The sequence below is a fragment of the Macaca thibetana genome, chromosome 12 (assembly GCF_024542745.1).
Source record: "Macaca thibetana thibetana isolate TM-01 chromosome 12, ASM2454274v1, whole genome shotgun sequence".
NCBI lineage: Eukaryota > Metazoa > Chordata > Mammalia > Primates > Cercopithecidae > Macaca > Macaca thibetana.
In genome coordinates, this window is record NC_065589.1 from 71,115,333 (window position 1) to 71,136,173 (window position 20,841).

General features: G+C 38.3%; 1 protein-coding gene across 2 annotated transcripts in view; it reads left to right on the top strand.

Annotated features, from left to right (window-relative positions):
• Positions 1–20,841, top strand: part of SLC25A12 (solute carrier family 25 member 12) — a 671,031-nt gene that overhangs the window by 634,791 nt on the left and 15,399 nt on the right. For both annotated transcript variants that reach the window (XM_050751344.1, XM_050751345.1), the window contains 4 exons: positions 4,352–4,433; positions 6,698–6,856; positions 9,929–9,981; positions 10,510–10,590. In XM_050751344.1, coding sequence (XP_050607301.1) covers positions 4,352–4,433; positions 6,698–6,856; positions 9,929–9,981; positions 10,510–10,590 — 375 coding nt within the window. The remainder of the gene's footprint in view (positions 1–4,351; positions 4,434–6,697; positions 6,857–9,928; positions 9,982–10,509; positions 10,591–20,841) is intronic.

Here is a 20,841-nt window from a genome sequence, read left to right on the forward strand (position 1 = left end):
GTATTAGCTATTATTTATTAGTCATTTAACTCATTTAAATTATTAGATTTGAAGACTTACTGTAGTCTTTAACACAACTTAACTCCCTTTTTACTGAGAGAAAAGTATGTATTGTTTAGCATTCAGGGGAAAATATATATATATATACACACACACACATATATATATATATATATTTTTTTTTCTCTTCATCTCCTTCTCCTATACGGTCATGGCTTTAGATTTTAATCTTACTTTGTAAGGCCAAGAATATTGCATTCAAATCCCAGACTATTGAAGTCATAGATGTAATTTGCAGACAGAAAAATTTTGTTTTGTTTCCCCTAGCCTTATTTTGCCATTCCAGTCATACATTTTTGTTTTTATAGAATCTAGCCTTTTTCCCCCCTTCCAATGCTCGAGATAAAAACTTTAGCTATTTTTCCCTTTTATTCTACCCATTAATAGTGTGTCATTTGAAAGAGGTAATTCTCCCTATTGAGTTGGCAGTGTGGTTTGACTTGTTAACTGACATAATCTTGCCTTATCTAATGCATCATCACTGCTCACTGCAGCCTCAACCTCCCAGACTCAAGTGATCCTTCCACTTCAGCCTCTCAAGCAGCTGGGACCACAGGCATGTACTACCATGCCTGGCTAATTTTTGTATTTTTTGTAGAGATGGAGTTTTACCATGTTGCCCAGGCTGGTCTTGAACTCTTGGGCTCAAGTGATCTGCCTGCCTCAGCCTCCCAAATTGCTGGGATTACTGGTGTGAGCCACCTCACTAGACCTAATTCTCACTTACAAAATAAGATACCTATAACAAAAAAATGAAGAGAACATCTCTTTAAATGAGGAATCAACTTATTTCCTATCACACACATATGCTTAGGGAGTAGGTTAAAAATCATTTAAGATTCTCAACTCTTGTTTTGAAAAACACTTAATTAACCTTGTTAAATATCAAACTTTATGATCATAATCATAACCTTAAGGGAAAGAGCGTCTTTTCCTTTGGCACATTTGCTCACGGCAGGCAATCTTCTTAGTGCTGAGTGTTTTCCTTCAGCCTAAATGCTAAAAATTCAGTACACAGTCATTAATAGGGATGACAGCGATAGCATTTCATTTATGAATATTCATGAAGTGAAATCCATAGCATTAATTACATTAATTTACATACCTGAATACAAGCGAGCCATAAGTGATAACTAAGCCTTAAAAAAATGTTGCTGACAGGCCGGGCGCGGTGGCTCAAGCCTGTAATCCCAGCACTTTGGGAGGCCGAGATGGGCGGATCACGAGGTCAGGAGATCGAGACCATCCTGGCTAACACGGTGAAACCCCGTCTCTACTAAATATAAAAAAATAGCCGGGCGAGGTGGCGGGCGCCTGTAGTCCCAGCTACTCCGGAGGCTGAGGCAGGAGAATGGCGTGAACCCGGGAGGCGGAGCTTGCAGTGAGCTGAGATCCGGCCACTGCACTCCAGCCTGGGCGACAGAGCGAGACTCTGTCTCAAAAAAAAAAAAAAAAAAAAATGTTGCTGACCATATATTGTATGTTTTCTTTTAAATGTTATTTAATAAGGGCGAAGGTGACATTTCTGTCAAAAGGCATTTGGGTATTTATAGTTAGAAATGTTTTTAGCAAAGAATTAAAGCACAGTATAATCCTTCAGTTTTCATAGGATTTTGTAGGGCTTATAAATGTTCTTTAAAGGAAGAAAGTATAAAGAAAAATACAGGTGGTTGAATACAGGAGAAACCTTTTATATGAATAAGGGAATTAATGGTTACTTGATGCTTATTTAGGATCATAGGCTTTTTATTCTATGAGTTTTAATTCAACATATTTTGAAAGGATACATGATTGAAAATAATTCATAATTTATGAGAATGAGATTTATTTTCATCCAGTTTTGTGATTGAGAAACTCTTAAGTGGGGGAAATAACGTTCTATATACATTTTTTTTTTTTGAAGCAGAGTCTTGCTCTGTCACCCAGGCTGGAGTGCAGTGATTTGTGATCTCAGCTCACAGCAACCTCCACCTCCAGGTCCAAGTGATGCTCCCACTTCAGCCTCCCAAGTAGCTGGGATTATAGGCACCTACCACTACACCTGACTAATTTTTGCATTTTTAGTAGAGATAGAGTTTCACCATGTTGGCCAGGCTGGTCTTGAACTCCTGACCTCAAGTGATCCGCCCACCTCAGCCTCCCAAAATGCTAAGATTACAGGTATGAGCCACTGCACCGGCCCAGTACATTTTTAAAGAAGTTAAAAACATATGCCAAAGTGTTTAGTAGGTAGCATAATAGCTATATTGATTTTAAAATGTAAGCTAAAATGCCTGTCTTTGTTTGGACTCCTATTACAAATTACCATAGGTGGTTTAGACAACAAACATTTATTTCTCATAGTTCTAGAGGCTAGAAACTACAAGATCAAGGTGCTGGCTGATTCATTTACTGGTAAGGGCCCTGTTCCTAGTCTGTAGACAGCAGGCTTCTTGTTATATCCTTGTTATATGAGGGAGAGATAGAGGGACATCTCTTTCTTGTGTCTTTTCTTATAATGGCACTAATCCTATCATGAGGGCTCCATTTTCATGACCTAATTACTACCCAAAGTTGCCACCTTCACATACTATCACACTGGGCAGTAGGGTCTCAACACATGAATTTTGGGGAGTCACAAGCATTGAATCCATAGCAATGCCATAACTTGAATTCCTTCAAAGTATATAAGATTAAATATCATCACTGCCTTGAAAGGACAGATTGTGTTTATGTTTTCAACTGTTGTCTTTGAAACAAAGTATCAGAATTAACTGGTTAATCAACATTTTAGAAACTCATTGAAGCATATTCAGTTAATTATACTGAAGCATATTCAATATAGTGGGCCCTCCATCTGCTTGAGTGCCATGTCCTTGGATTCAACCAACTGTGGTTGGAAAATATTTGGGAAAAAACAAACAATAAAAAATAACACTACAACAATAAAAAATACAAAATTTAAAAATTCAGCATAACAATTATTTACATCTTATTTACCTTATATTAGGTATTAGTAATGTATAGATGATTTAAAATATACCAGAGGATGTGCATAGGTTATATGAAAATACTACACCATTTTAGATCAGGGACATGAGCATCCATGGATTTTGGTATTCGAAAGCAGTATCAGGAATACTTTTGTGCCAGGTGAGGTGGCTCGTGCCTATAATCCCAGCACTTCGGGAGGTTGAGGTGGGAGGATTGCTTGAGCTCAAGAGTTTGAGACCAGCCTGGACAACATAGACAGACCCCATCTCTACAAAAAAATTTAAAAATTAGCTGGGCATGGTGACATGCATCTGTAGTTCTAGCTACTTCGGAGGCTGAGGCAGTGGGATGGCCTGAACCTGGGAATTTGAGGCTGCAGTGAGCCGTGTTTGTGCCACTACATTCCAGCCTGGGCATCAGAGTGAAACTCTGTCTCCAAAAAAAGAAAAAAAAAAAAAGAATATTTTTGCATTAATTAATAAGTGAAATATAAAATTACTTAGAAACATTTATCTCATTCTTTTATAATTTCTATTTTTGTATATACTTTAAAATACATCTTATATATAATTGTATAATGTATATTAGATTTTTGTATATATAATTAAGACATTGGCAAGTATGTTAACTTTTTGTTTAGTTTATTCTGTCATTTCATACTGTTTACATAGTATAGAAGGTCTTTTCATAATGAATATTAAAGAACAAGACTGACACACTAGTATAGACAAGTTATCTTAGATCCTTTCTTTATGCTATGGGATACCTGTGAAATAACATCTGGTGGAATTTTTCTCTTTATTATTATTATAGATTTTATGTTAGAACTATGACAGTAGTCATTAGAGATGGTAGATTATGATCAATATTCTCCGATTTAAGAATCAAGTTAATTTTTTATACTTTAGAAAGCTTTTTAAATTTTAAGTTAAAGAAGGAAAAAAATTTTATAACTGAAATGCTTGTTTACCTGAAAGATTCACTTCTGTAAACTGATAGTGTATTCCCCCAACAGTAGCAGATAAATGAGGTATTAATAGGCTTGTAAAAATTGGGGTAAGGGGGAAGCTACTGTGTATTTGGCTTAATATGGTTTTTAAATGCTGATGATAGAGTTATCTATTTTTAAATACATTGCTTTCATTTTTGGCTGCATGAATATCCTATTTTCTTCTTTTGGAAAAGATACTACTGCATTACCAATATCACTTTTAGGTTTTGTTTTTTCTTGTCTTAAAATAGTCAAATTGTAGTTTTCTTCACTTGCTGTGTGCTCTTTCAAGATTTTTTTTTTTACTTGCTTTCTTCTTCTTTGCAGCAGTCTCCTGGATTAGGTAGGCCTATCTGGCTCCAGATTGCCGAGTCTGCTTACAGATTCACTCTGGGCTCAGTTGCTGGAGGTGAGTGACATGTCTGTGTGCTGTTTGAGGCTTGTGTTAATGTAATCTTATCTCACTAGACTAAGGCAGATCAGCAAAGGTGTAGTTCATTGTTCCCATGGGTCACGACTTCAGGGCTTTCTGAAGTGTTCTTTATTTTTACCTATGATCAGGGGACTTGTCATAGCAATTACTGTGGACCATCTGGCTCCAGTCTGTCTTCAGGACAAAACCTCTGTAATGATGTGAAAGTCTGGGATGCAGTGCTGCACTCTCCTTAATCATACTGGCTAAGGCCAGTATAAAAAAGTGGAAAATGAGACTGTGTTTATGGGGCAGGTTAAGAAATTGAGATTTGCTATTATCCTTATCATACTAACGCAGGAACAGAAAACCAAATACCGCATGCTCTCACTTATAAGTAGGAACTAAATAGGAACTTATGAACCCAAAGAAGGAAACAGACGCTGGGGTCTACTTGCGGGGGAAGGTGGCAGGAAGGAGGGGAGCAGAAAAAATAACTATTGGATACTGGGATTAATACCTGAGTGATGAAATATGTACAACAAACGCCCATGACATGTGTTTACCTATGTAACAAACCTTCATATATACCCTACACCTAAAATAAAACTGAAAAAAAAAAAAAAAAAAAAAAAGAAATTGAGATTTGAGATATGAATCCAGAACCTCATGAAATGAAACAACGTCTCAAAGTGATTCACTTGTGCTTTTCTGCTTACATGTTTTCGTTTCCCTTATCACTTGTTTGACAATATCTGGACTTGATGTTTATTTGCAAAAATGAACCTCCCTTCCCTCCCTGTTCACAGTCAAAATTTGAGAGACTGTTTTTGCTTAGATACTCTACATAGAAAATGTGTACAATCGGCCGGGCGCGGTGGCTCAAGCCTGTAATCCCAGCACTTTGGGAGGCCGAGGCGGGTGGATCACGAGGTCAGGAGATCGAGACTATCCTGGCTAACATGGTGAAACCCCGTCTCTACTAAAAATACAAAAAACTAGCCGGGCGTGGTGGCGGGCGCCTGTAGTCTCAGCTACTTGGGAGGCTGAGGCGGGAGAATGGCGTGAACCCGGGAGGCGGAGCTTGCAGTGAGCCGAGATCAGGCCACTGCACTCCAGCCTGGGAGACACAGCGAGACTCCGTCTCAAAAAAAAAAGAAAATGTGTACAATCTGAAGTTGCTTTGTTGAGAAGAAACTAGCAGGTGTGATTAAAATGCTTACGATTTTTTAAGATAAGCCTGAACTCAAAATACTTTTTTTTTTTCTTTTCACTGTCAGTTTTAGAAGTTGCAAACCTTAGGTTTCGGCTTTCAGCAGTCAAAGTGTGTAATACTTTCGTTCATGTAAATAAATTTTTCAGTCCCTGAGAAATTTTAAAGCATAGCCATATTTTCTTTTTTCTTTTTTTTTTTTTTTTTTTTTTTTTGAGACAGAGTCTCGCTCTGTCGCCCAGGCTGGAGTGCAGTGGCCGGATCTCAGCTCACTGCAAGCTCCGCCTCCCGGGCTCCCGCCATTCTCCTGCCTCAGCCTCCCAAGTAGCTGGGACTACAGGCGCCCGCCACCTTGCCCGGCTAGTTTTTTGTATTTTTTAGTAGAGACGGGGTTTCACCGTGTTAGCCAGGATGGTCTCGATCTCCTGACCTCGTGATCCGCCCGTCTCGGCCTCCCAGAGTGCTGGGATTACAGGCTTGAGCCACCGTGCCCGGCCTCATTTTCTTTCAAACCAAATTCTATACATAGGGATAGGATAATGTTGAAATGTGTCTCCAATATTGTGGTTGTAACTATGATTAATTTACCGAGATGCTTTATTAAACTAAATTTTAAAATTGTAGCCACCTAGTGTACGGATATAGTCATTTTAAGAAGTAACTGGCATAATATTTAGGCATTTAATGGAAAATATAAGTAAATGTTTTATATAATAGTTTAATGTTGTTATTATAGAAAACTGAGTGTTAACTATCTAATTTGGGAAGTGACTCGATAATCCACTCTGTAATTTATGAACCTAAGATATCAAAGAGCATTCTTGACAGTTGTTCTCTGAAGCAGCTGTATTTATGGATTTCAGTGGTTGCTATAGCCTGCTATCCCTAAGGTGTGTGTGAGGGAAAGAAAAATACTAACATAAAGTCTCTTTTGTGAGAATACATATTGTGTTTTATTTTTTCATCCTTTAAGATAAGATTTGTCATCCTTATGGACTCTCCATTTAATTGTGTTCTTTTTTAAGCCTAAAAATTCTTCTGTTTGTAGCTGTGGGAGCCACTGCAGTGTATCCTATAGATCTGGTGAAGACCCGAATGCAAAACCAGCGTGGCTCTGGCTCTGTTGTTGGGGAGCTGATGTACAAAAACAGCTTTGACTGTTTTAAGAAAGTCTTGCGTTATGAGGGCTTCTTTGGACTCTACCGGGGTGAGTAAGCAAATCCCAGCTGCTGAAGTTAGTGATTTGATCTCACAAGCAGCAGATTTTAACTCACTAATTATGGAAGCCAATATGTAGTATGCCTAACCAGACTAGGTCTCTTTCTCTCTTTTTATTTTCTCTTTGCTCATTTCCCTTTTTACATTCTTTCTGGTGATTAGCAATATTAATCTGCAAACAAGGTCTTCATTTCTTCTTCTTGCTATTTATGTTTCTTGGTATCCAAATTATGTGTTTGTCCCAACATGGGTCTATGTCACCATGCTTCTGCAAACCAAGGCATATATCTGCAGGTGGAATACAAGGATGATAGCTAAGAAATAGAGAGCTGCTTTTCTCAAAGAATTAAAGAGGAGAAATACATCTCTTTTCTGCGAAAAAGAAGCCAGGCTACCACTCAAAGATGAGTTTACCCTCCATATATTTGTTTCAACTGAAAGAAATATCAAATGTTTTTGTCTCTTTCAGGGAACATTTATAAATTTTTTCCAATGAGTCATGTGAAGGTTTAAAAAAAAAAAAAGAAAAAAAGGGAAAACCCTTTGGTTCCAAGTCTAATTCTTGCTCCTTTCCCCCACTTAGCTCAGAGGTGTACAGTCAAAACAGAGAGATTTTCTTTTGCAGGGAATGTTAGCAGCCATTCTAGACTGAGCACAGTGCAGTTGGCAACAGAGGCAGCAGCCCCATGCAGAATTCTCCCCACCCCTCGTTGTCTTTGTAGGAACTTGTCTCTTTGGAGAGAGAATGACTTTCATGTATGTGTTTCCACATTAGAATATAGGGTTTCCTTTGGGAGGGAGATTAATTTTTTAATCTCTTTGGGCGCCACCTGGGATTCTTTGAAAATGCTCTCTACATGCTCAAGTCCAGGCCATTTATGTAATTTACTGTACTTGTTTGTTTGCACACACAAGCTCATTAATCCCTAGCCTATTCTGAGCTCTGTTGAACTATTTGGCTTAGAAATCTTCCTAAGAAAGACTGGGCCCGAACAAAGCTTTGGGCTCATGGACAGGAGAAAAAAAACACCTCTGGTTAACATTATATACAGGTATTCAATCAAAAAATATAACTCCGATAAACTCATAATTGAAGTAGAGGGTCACAAGGATGTTCATTTTTAGCATTATGTATAGAATAAGAGGAGAGAGTCATTCTGAAATCAAACTAGGCTCAAGTACCTTGCTCTTGAGAATGAATGTGATGAATTTTCCTCAAATATTCAGAACTGTAGCCTCTTTGAATTCCACCTGTACAGCATGTACCCTGTGGAAAGGGGAACAGTATCCAGAATGCAGATCTTTCTGTGTGAATGCTTGTTTTAACTGATTAAACCCTGCATATCCACATTTTATGTAATAGGGAATCAAGGTTAAGTGGCATTAAGGTTGTTTTTTTCCTTGATATCTTCAGTGTTTCTTTGTTGAATAATGACCTTTCTCCTCTTTGGTATACTTTTAAATTGCAAAGAAAATGTCCCCTATTAAAAGGAACCTAGATATTTACTGCACAGTTTAGCCTTCTCAATGAATAGGTGCTTACAGAAGATTTCATTTGAGAGGGATGTCATGTTAATTAAATGGATGCAATATAGCAAGTAGGGGAGGGGATTGTTGGTTTTATTCAGGATGTAAGCTCATAAAAGCAGTTCTTTAAATGAGAGACTTTTGTATTAGGGAGAAGATTGTAGGAGTCCTGTATGTGAGCACTATGATTATTGAGATTGTCATATATTGCTTGGAACTGGTCCATTATTCTGTCAGATGATTGACAAAATTGTTGACAGATTAGCTAAATTTCTTTGCAGGCAACAATGATAAAATGACACAAATCAGTACTTTATTAAATTCCATGAGCCTTATTGAGGCGAGTTGTAAAACAAATATGCATGCTGACATGGTTGTATGGGAGTTAGATTAAAAGTAATTGAGCCTGATAATCACGAGGGTTAGAAAGTTAAGACTGCCATCTGCTGATTTGTTCTTTTAAATCAGTCTGCTACCCATGAAAAGTGTGTGTGGATTTGTGTGTATCATTGATAATTCAGTCTGACTGACAGTAGCCAATATGTATGATTACTTGCTGGTTCTCAGCTTATGGAAAATCACTCAGCAGTATCCTCAAAGCAGGCTGCAGATCAGCAGTCAGCAAGCAGGCAAACACATATATAACTCCCGTTTGGCTGGATGATTTAAAGAATATAAAATGTTTATTGTTAGCATCTTTAAAAAATGTATGGGAAAAACTATGCTAACAATTCGGATAAGCTGTGTGCTTTAGAAAGCTGAGCCCAACAGATGTTGTTTATTTTTTCCTTTTCCAGTTTACAACCAGCCTGGGAAATGTAACTTTCTAAGGATTATGATTTCCTTTGTTTTGAGGGGATTCTTTTAAAATGTCTTAAGCTTGACATATATTAGTAAATAAGAATACAACAGGCATATGTTTTTGCTTATAGGAGATACTCATTATACAATACTTAAAACTGCATTTTTCTTTGCAGTTTTGGCTTCCTTTTAAATAAATGAATATTGAATGCTGTGTCTCTCTGAAGAGATTATGGGAGTTAGTGTTCTATAATAACCAAGCCACTGTATGCCATTATGTAGGTAGTACAGTTTGTGGCAAAATCTGGGTATGCTTAACAGCATGCTTTTCAGAGCTTTTCCAAGTGTACAGTGTCTGTGTATGTTTATATGTTTTTGGTTATAACAAGGGAGGGAATTTGGTTACATTTTCATTGGCAGTGTTCCCAGAATAGAGAAGACCCATGGCTCTGTTTCTTCCTCATGGACTTTTTGGGAAGTGTTGGATAACCGGGCTTTAAAGTAAGCATGCTTAAGAAGAGGATTTATAGCCTCAAGAAACATGACATTATACTGTATTTGTAAATAATGATTACATATGTATACAGAGTTTTCAGGATAATCTTTTTCCCATTTTAATGAAAACTCTAAAATGTTTGATGGGTAAATAATATGGGGGAAACTCCTTGTTGTTGGGCTTGTGTTTTCATGTCTGGTACATCTATATTGCTGATGATTCTGTCCCTTTACCTAGGTCTGATACCACAGCTTATAGGGGTTGCTCCAGAAAAGGCCATTAAACTGACTGTAAGTTTCTCTCTAACTGAATTTGTGTCATTTGTTTAGATTACCATTAAGCCAAAAAACTGAAGTCAAGGCTTGGCATGGTAGCTCATGCCTATAATCCCAGCATTTTGGGTGGTGGGAGGATCACTTGAGACCAGGAGTTCCAAACCAGCATAAGCATAGTAAGAATTCAGCTCTGCCAAAACAACAACAGCAACAAAAATGGAAAATTAGCCAAGTGTGGTGACACATGCCAAGAGGCTGATATGGGAGGATTGCTTGAGTCCAGGAATTTGAGGCTGTAGTGAGCTATGATCATAATTTACTGAGCAACAGAGCGAGACCCTGTCTCAAAAACAAAACTAAAATTGATACTGCCGACACTGGCACACTATCACAGAATTTGTAAAACTTTAATTTTACATATAAGCATTTGATAATTTTTAATTTTATCATAAGACAAATATTTTGCTGACTTGGAAAAGCAACAGTGTGCCAGAAGAGAAACAGTTGGGAATTTTGGTTAACTGATGTTGTCTTTCTAATTAGGTTAATGATTTTGTTCGGGACAAATTTACCAGAAGAGATGGCTCTGTTCCACTTCCAGCAGAAGTCCTTGCTGGAGGCTGTGTAAGTATTACTCTTAGGCGCTTCTTGTGACAAATATATTCCGTTAACCTTTTTGCACAGATATGATAGATATCTGAGTGACATTTCCCTTGAACTCAAGGGATTCTAAGCAGGTTTTCTCAATAATCATATGGAATAACTTTTAAATTTTATTGTAAAAGCTAACTGGTTTTGAGTATAGAAAAGAGGTAGCATTTTCCACCAGTTACAATGGTGATCATTAAAAAGTCAGGAAACAACAGATGCTGGAGAGGATGTGGAGAAATAGGAACACTTTTACACTGTTGGTGGGAGTGTAAATTAGTTCAACCGTTGTGGAAGACAGTGTGGCGATTCCTCAAGGAGCTAGAACTAGAAATACCATTTGATCCAGCAATCCCATTACTGGGTATATAACCAAAGGATTATAAATCATGCTACTATAAAGACACATGCACAAATATGTTTATTGTGGCACTATTCACAATAGCAAAGACTTGGAACCAACCCAAATGCCCATCAATGACAGACTGGATTAAGAAAATGTGGCACATATGTGCCATGGAATACTATGCAGCCATCAAAAAGGATGAGTTCATGTCCTTTGCAGGGACATGGATGAAGCTGGAAACCGTCATTCTCAGCAAACTATCGCAAGAACGGAAAACCAAACACATGTTCTCACTTATAGGTGGGAATTGAACAATGAGATCACTTGGACACAGGACAGGAAACATCACACACTGGGGCCTGTCGGGGGTTGGGGGTTTGGGGGAGAGATAGCATTAGGAGAAATACCTAATGTAAATGATGAGTTGATGGGTGTAGCAAACCAACATGGCACATGTATACATATGTATCAAACCTGCACGTTGTGCACATGTACCCTAGAACTTAAAGTATAATGATAAAAAAAAAAAGAGGTAACGTTTTCATCAGCTCTATCTCTTTGATGCTCCTAAAGCATTATCTTCCAGACTTTTTTAAAAGTTCTAATTCCTATTCCTTTTAAGAAATGGAGTACAGAAAATATAGTAGTGGGTAGAGTTACCATTCGTATATGTTAACTGGAACTTTAAAACAAGTGTGAGATGGCTGATTAATTGGGCCCTTATATCTTAGATATAGGACTGAGTAAGCCATTGTTTAATTATAATTTTTCTTCTTTAGAGGCCAGAGGGTATGGCAAACAATAATAATGGTAACTACATTTCAGCTGTTGACAGAAATTCTGAACCCAGAGACTCTGATATTTACTTAGGGCACAAAGGTTTCTGTCTTTAAAGTGTAAGCATGACATTGGCTTTGGACCAATTCTTAAATCTGTTTGCAACTCAACTAATTTCATTTGTGGTATTTGTTTCATATTTGATAATGTATGGTTCGTTTAAGACTTGTTTAGTCCATTTTATTCTTGGAAACATTAATAACTTCCAGTTGAATTGGCTGACAGTCTTGGCTAAAACTTCCTCAGTTGCTTGTGAAACCTGAAGTGATGAGGTCAGTGACCTTGGCAACATTTAATTCAGAGACACTGCCTCGGGGGTCAGAGAGAGAGAGAGGTTGCTTCAGGTTCTCTTTGATATGTGTCAGTGTGGCACATACCTGAGTCCTCACCTTTCTGCAGAGTTGCTTTGGTAGAGGTGGACTGCTGTGTGGGTGTGTGTGTGCCTGTATGCATGCCCCAGCACATTCTCAGGAAGGAAATCTCTTTGGCTACATTTCTTTTTTAATGAAGAGTAAACAGTGGACATAGAATAAAACTTTTGCTTAGGTGGATCACCAGAAATGAAGTTTCTCTTTTTCCTTTATTCCAATTAGATTCTGTAATTGGTTCTTGTCTAGAGAGAGAATCTTTGCCAATCATAAATATTCTTTTTCTTGGTCGTTTTAAGTTTCTTTTTTTTTTTTTTTTTTGAGATGGAGTCTCGCTCTGTCGCCCAGCCTGGAGTGCAGTGGCCGGATCTCAGCTCACTGCAAGCTCCGCCTCCCGGGTTTACGCCATTCTCCTGCCTCAGCCTCCCGAGTAGCTGGGACTACAGGCGCCCGCCACCTCGCCCGGCTAATTTTTTGTATTTTTTAGTAGAGACGGGGTTTCACCGGGTTAGCCGGGATGGCCTCGATCTCCTGACCTCGTGATCCGCCCGTCTCGGCCTCCCAGAGTGCTGGGATTACAGGCTTGAGCCACCGCGCCCGGCTTAAGTTTCTGTTTGGTTAAGCTTTCTAAGTCATTTTTATCACAGCACATGCATACCTTTGCCAGAAATCTTCTAAGTCATGCTCTTTCTGTTCCATGTAACTAATTATTTGTTTCCATTTGCAATATCCAGGTTTTTGGCCATGAAGCTGACCTGTTTCCATGTCTGACATGTGACCTAAGTGGTTAAACCAAAATAAGATATTTAGTTCCTTTGTTCTTCCTAGCTACAGACCCTGTTTATAGGTTTGAACTTTAGGAATTTTTATTGAAGTCTGGGGTGCCTTGAGGGTTGTGCTGACACTCTAAATCTCTTCCTTAATCATGACTCATTTCTGGAGGCTTTGATGGATTATCTAGCGGGAAATTGACAGCATGAAAAATATCAGATTGGACTCTAGGCAGAATGATAAGGTTGTCTGCAGTTCTTCACCACAAACGTTTTCTGCTTCCTCCTTTGCTCTAAATCTCTTCTTTCAGGAAGAAGAAAAAAGTGCAATTATTGAGTTTCTACTGACAAATTCACTTATACCATGGTATAAATGATTGTTAAAGCATAATTCACTGTTTCTCCCCAAAGTCTATAAATTTCAACAGAGAATAAAGTCTTCAAAAGGATGAGTCTCTCTTTATAGAATATCAGGCTCTGTGGAACGTAGGATACGCCATTTCCTAAATGATACCTGGCAAACAGCCAACAGATTAACACTGTGAAGAGTGGCTGCCTGTGAGCCTGACCCTGAGTCCTCACCATCCTGGGTAGTGGTGGTGATACGATGTATGATGTCCTTGTGGCTTTTGGCTGAGTGCTGTCAGTGCCACTAGTGTGAAGAATACTGCTGTTCTTCCAAAAATTACCCAATTTTAAAGATGCACCTAATGCGTTAACCTAATGTAGGTTAATTAGGAAGAAATGGCTCAAACTGAGTTCTAGGCATTTTTTCCCAGAGGAAGGATTAGCTAGGACCTAGGCCTTGAGTTCCCTGTAGATGAGAGGGAAATTTTATTGCCATGGAAATGACAATATTCTCTTTTAGGAAAAATGGTGTGTGTTAACTAGATCATGAAGTGACCTGGAAGTGAAAATCTCTAGTCCTTGGGCATTATATATTTTGTTGTTGTTGTATGTTTTGTTTTATGATCTGGTTATTTTATTTATTTATTTATTTTTGTTTTTTTGAGACAGAGTTTCTCTCTTGTTGTCCAGGCTGGAGTGCAATGTCACGATCTTGGCCCACCGCACCCTCCACCTCCCAGTTTCAAGTGATTCTCTTGCCTCAACCTCCCTAGTAGCTGGGATTACAGGCATGTGCCACTGCGCCCAGCTAATTTTGTATTTTTAGTGGAGCCAGGGTTTCTCCATGTTGGTCAGGCTGATCTCGAACTCCCGACCTCAGGTGATCCACCCGCCTCGGCCTCCCAAAGTGCTGGGATTATAGGCGTGAGCCACCGTGCCTGGTCTTTATGATCTATTTTTAAAGGCATGTGATTTTTGTTTGTTTGTTTGTTTTTCTTCTTTTTCGAGACAGTATCTCAGTCTTGCCCGGGCTGAAGTCGAGTGGTGCAATCTCAGCTCACTGCAGCCTTGACCTCCTGGACTCTGGGGCTCCTCCCATCGCTAAGCCTCCCCAGTAGCTGGGACTATAGGCGCATGCCACCGTCCTCTGCTAATTTTTGTATTTTTTGTAGAGATGGGGTTTTGTCATGTTGCCCAGGCTGGTCTTGAACTCCTGGGCTCAAGCAACCCACCTGCCTTGGCCTCCTAGTTTTGGGATTACGGGTGTGAGTCACCAGGCTGGCCAAGGCCTGTGATTTTTGATACATGCAAAATAATACAAACAGTATAATTATAGAATAATAATAAAATGAGCATCCCCATGGTTCTAGCACCCAACTTAACTAAAACTTTACTATTGTTAATGCTGATTATTGCTTTTGATGTAGCTCGAATCAGCTAATGAGCAAAACATACTTTTCTTACTGGGCTGAACATTTTATAGGGATTATCTCATTATTATTCCCAACTAGAGATGAAAAAACTAAAACCTTAGTGAAATCCAAATTTGGACTTAGTAAATGTCAAAATTGTGATTCAAACCACTTCTATCTCCAAATCCATATTCTTTTACACTTGATGTAGGTTTTCATTTATTTGTTCTTTCATATATTCACTTATTCATTGAATACCTGATATGTTTCATGCAAATTTTAAAACCCAGCTTTAGGCTGGGTGCAATGGCTCACGCATGTAATCCCAGTACTTTGGGAGGTCGAAGCAAGTGGATCACCTGAGGTCAGGAGTTCGAGACCAGCCTGGCCAATATAGTGAAACCCCGTCTCTACTTAAAATACAAAAAAATTAGCTGGGTGAAGTGGCGCGTGCCTGTAGTCCCAGCTACTTGGGAGGCTGAGGTAGGAGAATCGCTTGAACCCAGGAGGCGGAGGTTGCAGTGAGCTGAGATCGTGCCACTGTACTCCAGCTTGGGCAACAGGGTGAGACTCTGTCTCAAAAAAAAAAAAAAAAAAGGAAAAATAACAGCTTTGTTGAGATATACTTACCATACAGTTCCCCCATTTAATGCGTATAAAATTCAGTGTTTTGTTGTGAAACCATCACCACAATCAATTTTAGAACATTTTTATCAACACAGAAAGAAACCCAGTACCTTTTAGCTATTACTTCTCAGTCTTCCCACGCCATCCCTAAGACCTAGGCAACTGTGTTGCCCAGGCAGGAGTGCAGTGGTACAATCAAGGCTCACAGCAACCTTGAACTGCCAGCTCAAGCAGTCCTCCCACCTCAGCTTCCCTAGTAGCTAGGACTACGGGTGTTTGCCACCACCCTCAGCTAATTTTTAAATTTTTCATAGAGACGGTCTCACTTGCCCTGGCTGGCCTTGAGCTCCTGGCCTCAAGCAATCCTTCTGCCTCCTCCTCCCAAAGTACTAGAGTTACAGGTATGAGCCACTGCACTTGGCCTCTAGGCAACTATTAATATACTTTCTGTTTTTATAAATTCACCAATTCTGAATATTTTATATAAATGGAGGCTGGGCATGGTGGCTCATGCCTGTAATCCCAGCACTTTGGGAGGCTGAGGTGGGTGGATCACTTGAGGTCAGGAGTTTGAGACCAGCCTGACCAACATGGTAAAACCCCATCTTTACAAAAAATGCAAAAATTAGCCAGATGTGGTGGCAAGTGCTTTTAATCCCGCCTACTTGGGAGGCTGAGGCAGGAGAATCACTTGAGCCCGGGAGGCGGAGATTGCAATGAGCAGAGATTATGCCCACTGCACTCCAGCCTGGGCAACAGAGAGAGACTCTATCTCTAAATAAATAAATAAATAAGGAATCATGATATGTGGCCTTTTGTAAGCATGACATTGTGCCTTTTTTCACTTAGTGCGTTTTCAAGGTTCATCTGTGTTGTAGTATGTATCAGTACTTAATTCATTTTTATTGCTGAATATATGGATATACTACAGTTTTATTCATTAGTTGATAAATGTTTGAGTTGTTTCTACCTTTTGACTATTATGAATAATGCTGCTATGAATATTGGTGCATAAGGTTTTACGTGGACATGTTTTCATTTCTCTTGGGTATATACGTATGAGTGGAATTGGTGGGTCATATGACAACTCTAATTAGCATTTGCAGGACTGCCAGACTGTTTTTCAAAGTGGCTACATCCTTTTCCATCCCTACTAGTAGTGTGAAGGTTCTGATTTCTCTACATCTTTGCGTGTGTGTGTGTGTGTGTGTGTGTATTTTTATTTTTAAATAATGGCAGCGTCTCACAATGTTGCCCAAGCTGAGAGTGTAGCGGCTATTCACAGGTGTGAACATAGCATGAGCCACCACACCCAGCCCATTTTCAGATTTTTAAATCTCATTGTGAACATTAGCCAAACTTTTGTTTTATATCTGTATCAAACTCCTCAAACTCCTGGCCTCAAGTGATCTTCCTGCCCCATCCTCCTGAGTAACTGGGACTACAGGCATATGCCATCACGCACAGCTACTTTCCACATCTTTGATAACACTTCTTATTGTCTATCTTTTTACTATAACCATCTTACTGGGTGAAAAGTGATACCTTATTGTGGTCTAATGACTGACAATGTTGAGCATCTTTTTGTGTGCATATTGGCCACTTGTATATCTTCTTTGAAAAAATGTCTATTCAGAATTTTTGCCTATTTTTAAATTGGATTGTTTTTTAGGTTACAGAGTTCTTTATATATTCTAGATGTGAGTCCCTTTTCAGATATTTTTTTACTTTCTTGATGATGTCTTTTGAAGAATTGGTCTTTAATGAAGTTCATTTAATTTATTTTTTCTTTTGGTGTTTGTACTTTTGGTGTTATATCTAAGAAATCATTAATCCAAGATCATGAAGATGTATGCCTTTTTTTTTTTTTTTTTTTCCTGGTATATAGAAATTGACTTTATATGTATGCCTCTTTTTTTTCTTTTCAGAGTTTTATAGTTTTAGCTTTTACATCTAGGTCTTTTCCGATTTTTAAGCCTTAGTTTTTTAGGTTTTTTTCTTTTTTTTTTTTTTGCCTGAACAGAGAGAGATATTACTAAATGTCAGTTTTGTTTTATTTTTGATTGCTAATGTTTTGGTGTATTTCCTTCTAATGTTTTCATATACATGTGTATGTGCTCTTATGCATAGACATATGTGTGCACATGCATATACACACACATACATACATACTTTTTAAAACCAGATGGAAGTTTTGTTGACTCTGACTTCCTGATTGGAAATGCAAGCAACTCTCACTTACCACAGGAAAGAGGGAGTCACAGTGGAATGTCTTATTTTAGAAGTAGTATATAACCTTTGGGAATAGTAGTACAAACAGATTGTGCATTTTCAGATTTTTATTTTTTTGAGATGGAGTCTCACTCTGTTGCCCAGGCAGGAGTGCAGTAGCATGATCTCGGCTCACTGCAAGCTCCGCCTCGCGGGTTCAAGCGATTCTCCGGCCTCAGTCTCCTGAGTAGCTGGGACTACAGGCACGTGCCACCAAACCTGGCTAATTTTTTGTATTTTTAGTAGAGACGGGGTTTCACCGTGTTAGCCAGGATGGTCTCCATCTCCGACCTCGTGATCCACCCGCCTCGGCCTCCCAAAGTGCCGGGATTACAGGCATGAGCTACTGCACCCGGCCCATTTTTAGATTTTTAAATCTCATTGTGAACATTAACCAAACTTTTGTTTTATATCTATATCAAAATCTTCTCAAAAAACTTACTAGTTCAGAATTTATGATAACTTAGATGTGCTATCCCAATGTTTTTTTGTTTGATTTTTGTTTGTAGTATCTATAAATTGAACTCTAGGTTAAATTGCCTGACCTTGGCTAGGTGTGGTAGCTCACGGCTGTAACCTCTGCACTTGGGAAGGCTGAGGTGGGAAGATGGCTTGAGCCCAGGAGTTCAAGGCCAGCTTGTGCAACATAGTGGGACCCCCATCTCTACAAATAATAATAATAATAATTTTAAAAAATTGACCTTTTTTAAGGTGGAGATGGGGTAAGATTGTATGTGTGTGTATACAGTTGCTCAGTAAATATTTCTTATGAATGTTGAGTGTTGTATGAGTATTAAATATGTAACAATAGGTTTTAAATAATTTTTCCTCTTGTTCTCATAGGTAAACCATTCTTGTCAGACCATATATTTTTCTGTTAGAAAATCTGTATCTTTCTCTACACACACACACACCCCCACACCCAGATGCTCCTTGACTTACAATGAGGTTACATTGTAATAAACCTATCATGAGTTGGAAATTTTTAGGTCAACAATGCACTTAATCCACCTAGCCTACTGAATGTCATACTTAGCCTGTCGTACCTAAAACATGCTCAGAACACTTACGTTAGCCTGTAATTGGGCAAAATCATAAAGCACAAAGCCTGTTTTATATTACAGTATTGGATATCTCATGTAATTTGTTGAATACTGTACTGAAAGTGAAAAACAGAAAGGCTTTATGGGTACTTCAAGTATTGTTTCTACTGAATGTTATATTGCTTTTGCACCATCGTAAAGTCAAAAAACCATAAATTGTATCATTGTTAAGTTGGGGACCACCTGTATATATATGTTTATGCATAATATTTATATGTACAAATGTATGTTTATTAGAAGACACAAATATAGTTGAATGTTTGATTATGATATCTGTTGTGGGCAAAAATAGTACCTTAACGTCAACCTAGAATTTTCAAAGTACATTATTATGCATTATTGTCACCCTCTATAAAATAGGTAGATGAGAAACAGAAGTCCAGAAAGGCTAACTCTCTTACCCCAATTTACACAGCTAATATATGCTGGAGGTTTCGTGTGAACCCAAGTATTCTGATTTTTTTAGACCAAGTCCTTTTATTCTATAATGTCCTCTTGGGGGAATCAAAGCATTGATTTGTGTCAAAATAAATCTAGATGACCCTATTCCACTTTACAGTGACTTTCTTGCTTCTTTCCTTCCTTCCTTTAATAAATATATGAATATGACATATTTATATATTTGGTTGTTTTTTTAGGTATAATTACCATTTTTAAAAGGAACAGATTTTAGGTATTCAGCTCAATGAGTTTTGACAATTGTATACACCCATGTAATCACCACCTAAGATAATGAACATTTCACCCCAGAAAATTCATTCATGCCTCTTTCCAATCAGTCCCTTCTCCCTTACTCCATGCAACCACACTTCTGATTTCTGTCTCAAGGTTTGTTGTTCTTGGATTTCATGTAAATGGAGTGCACAAGATGCATTCTTTCATGGCTGGCTTCTTTTGTTTAACATGTTTTCAGAGAGTCATCCTTGTGTGGGTATCAGGTTTGTGTTTGTTTTACATATTGCTGAGTAGTATTTCATTGTACAAATTTACCACAGTTTATCCATTTTTCTATCGATAGATGTTTGAGTTTTTGTCTGTTACATATAAGTTTGCTATAAACATTCTTGTACAAATCTTTTTGTCAACCTATATTTTCATTTTTCTTGGGTATCTAAGAGTAAAATAGAGTCAATGTACATTCAATTTAAAATGAACTACCAGTTAGTTCTTAGAAGTGGATGGATCATTTTATAGTCTTCTCAGCAGTATACAAGTATTCCAGTTGCTCCACATCCTCACTGATGTTTGATATCTGTAGTGTTTTTGATAGTAATCATTGTAGGTATGTGAAATAGTATCTTATTGTGGTTTAAATTTGCATATTCCTGATTCCTAAAGATGTTGATTATCTTTTCATGTGTTATTGGCTATTCGTGTGTGTGTGTGTGTGTGTGTGTGTGTAAAGTATCTGTTCAAATCTTTTGCCTACATTTTATTAGGTTTCATATTTTTTACTATTTGTAGAAGTTGTTTATATGTCATGGATACAGCCCTTTGTCAGATAGATGTGTTGTGGATATTTTTTTGCCAGTCTATGACTTGTTTATTACTTTTATTAATGATGTTTGTAGTAGTTTTTAAAGAAAAAGTAATTATGTAGTTTTTTGGATAGATCCAGAAACTTAACTGAGAATAAATTTAAATATCTTTCCAAATTAACAAAACAGAATATTAAAAAAATCTAGGCCGGGCGCAGTGGCTCAAGCCTGTAATCCCAGCACTTTGGGAGGCCGAGACAGGCGGATCACGAGGTTAGGAGATCGAGACCATTCTGGCTAACACGGTGAAACCCCGTCTCTACTAAAAAATACAAAAAACTAGCCGGGCGAGGTGGTGGGCGCCTGTAGTCCCAGCTTTTCGGGAGGCTGAGGCAGGAGAATGGCGTAAACCCGGGAGGCGGAGCTTGCAGTGAGCTGAGATCCGGCCACTGCACTCCAGCCTGGGCGACAGAGCGAGACTCCGTCTCAAAAAAAAAAAATCTAAATGGACTAACCTATATGTACTTTCTAATGGTCTCTTTGGTAAGTACCTGTTCTTTTTTAATTGTTAAACTCAAATCAGAGATTAGCAATAAACTTACCTAGCTGACTGCATTACCTCTTTCAGAGAGTATATACTCCTGAGTGGATGGAAGTCATGAAACTC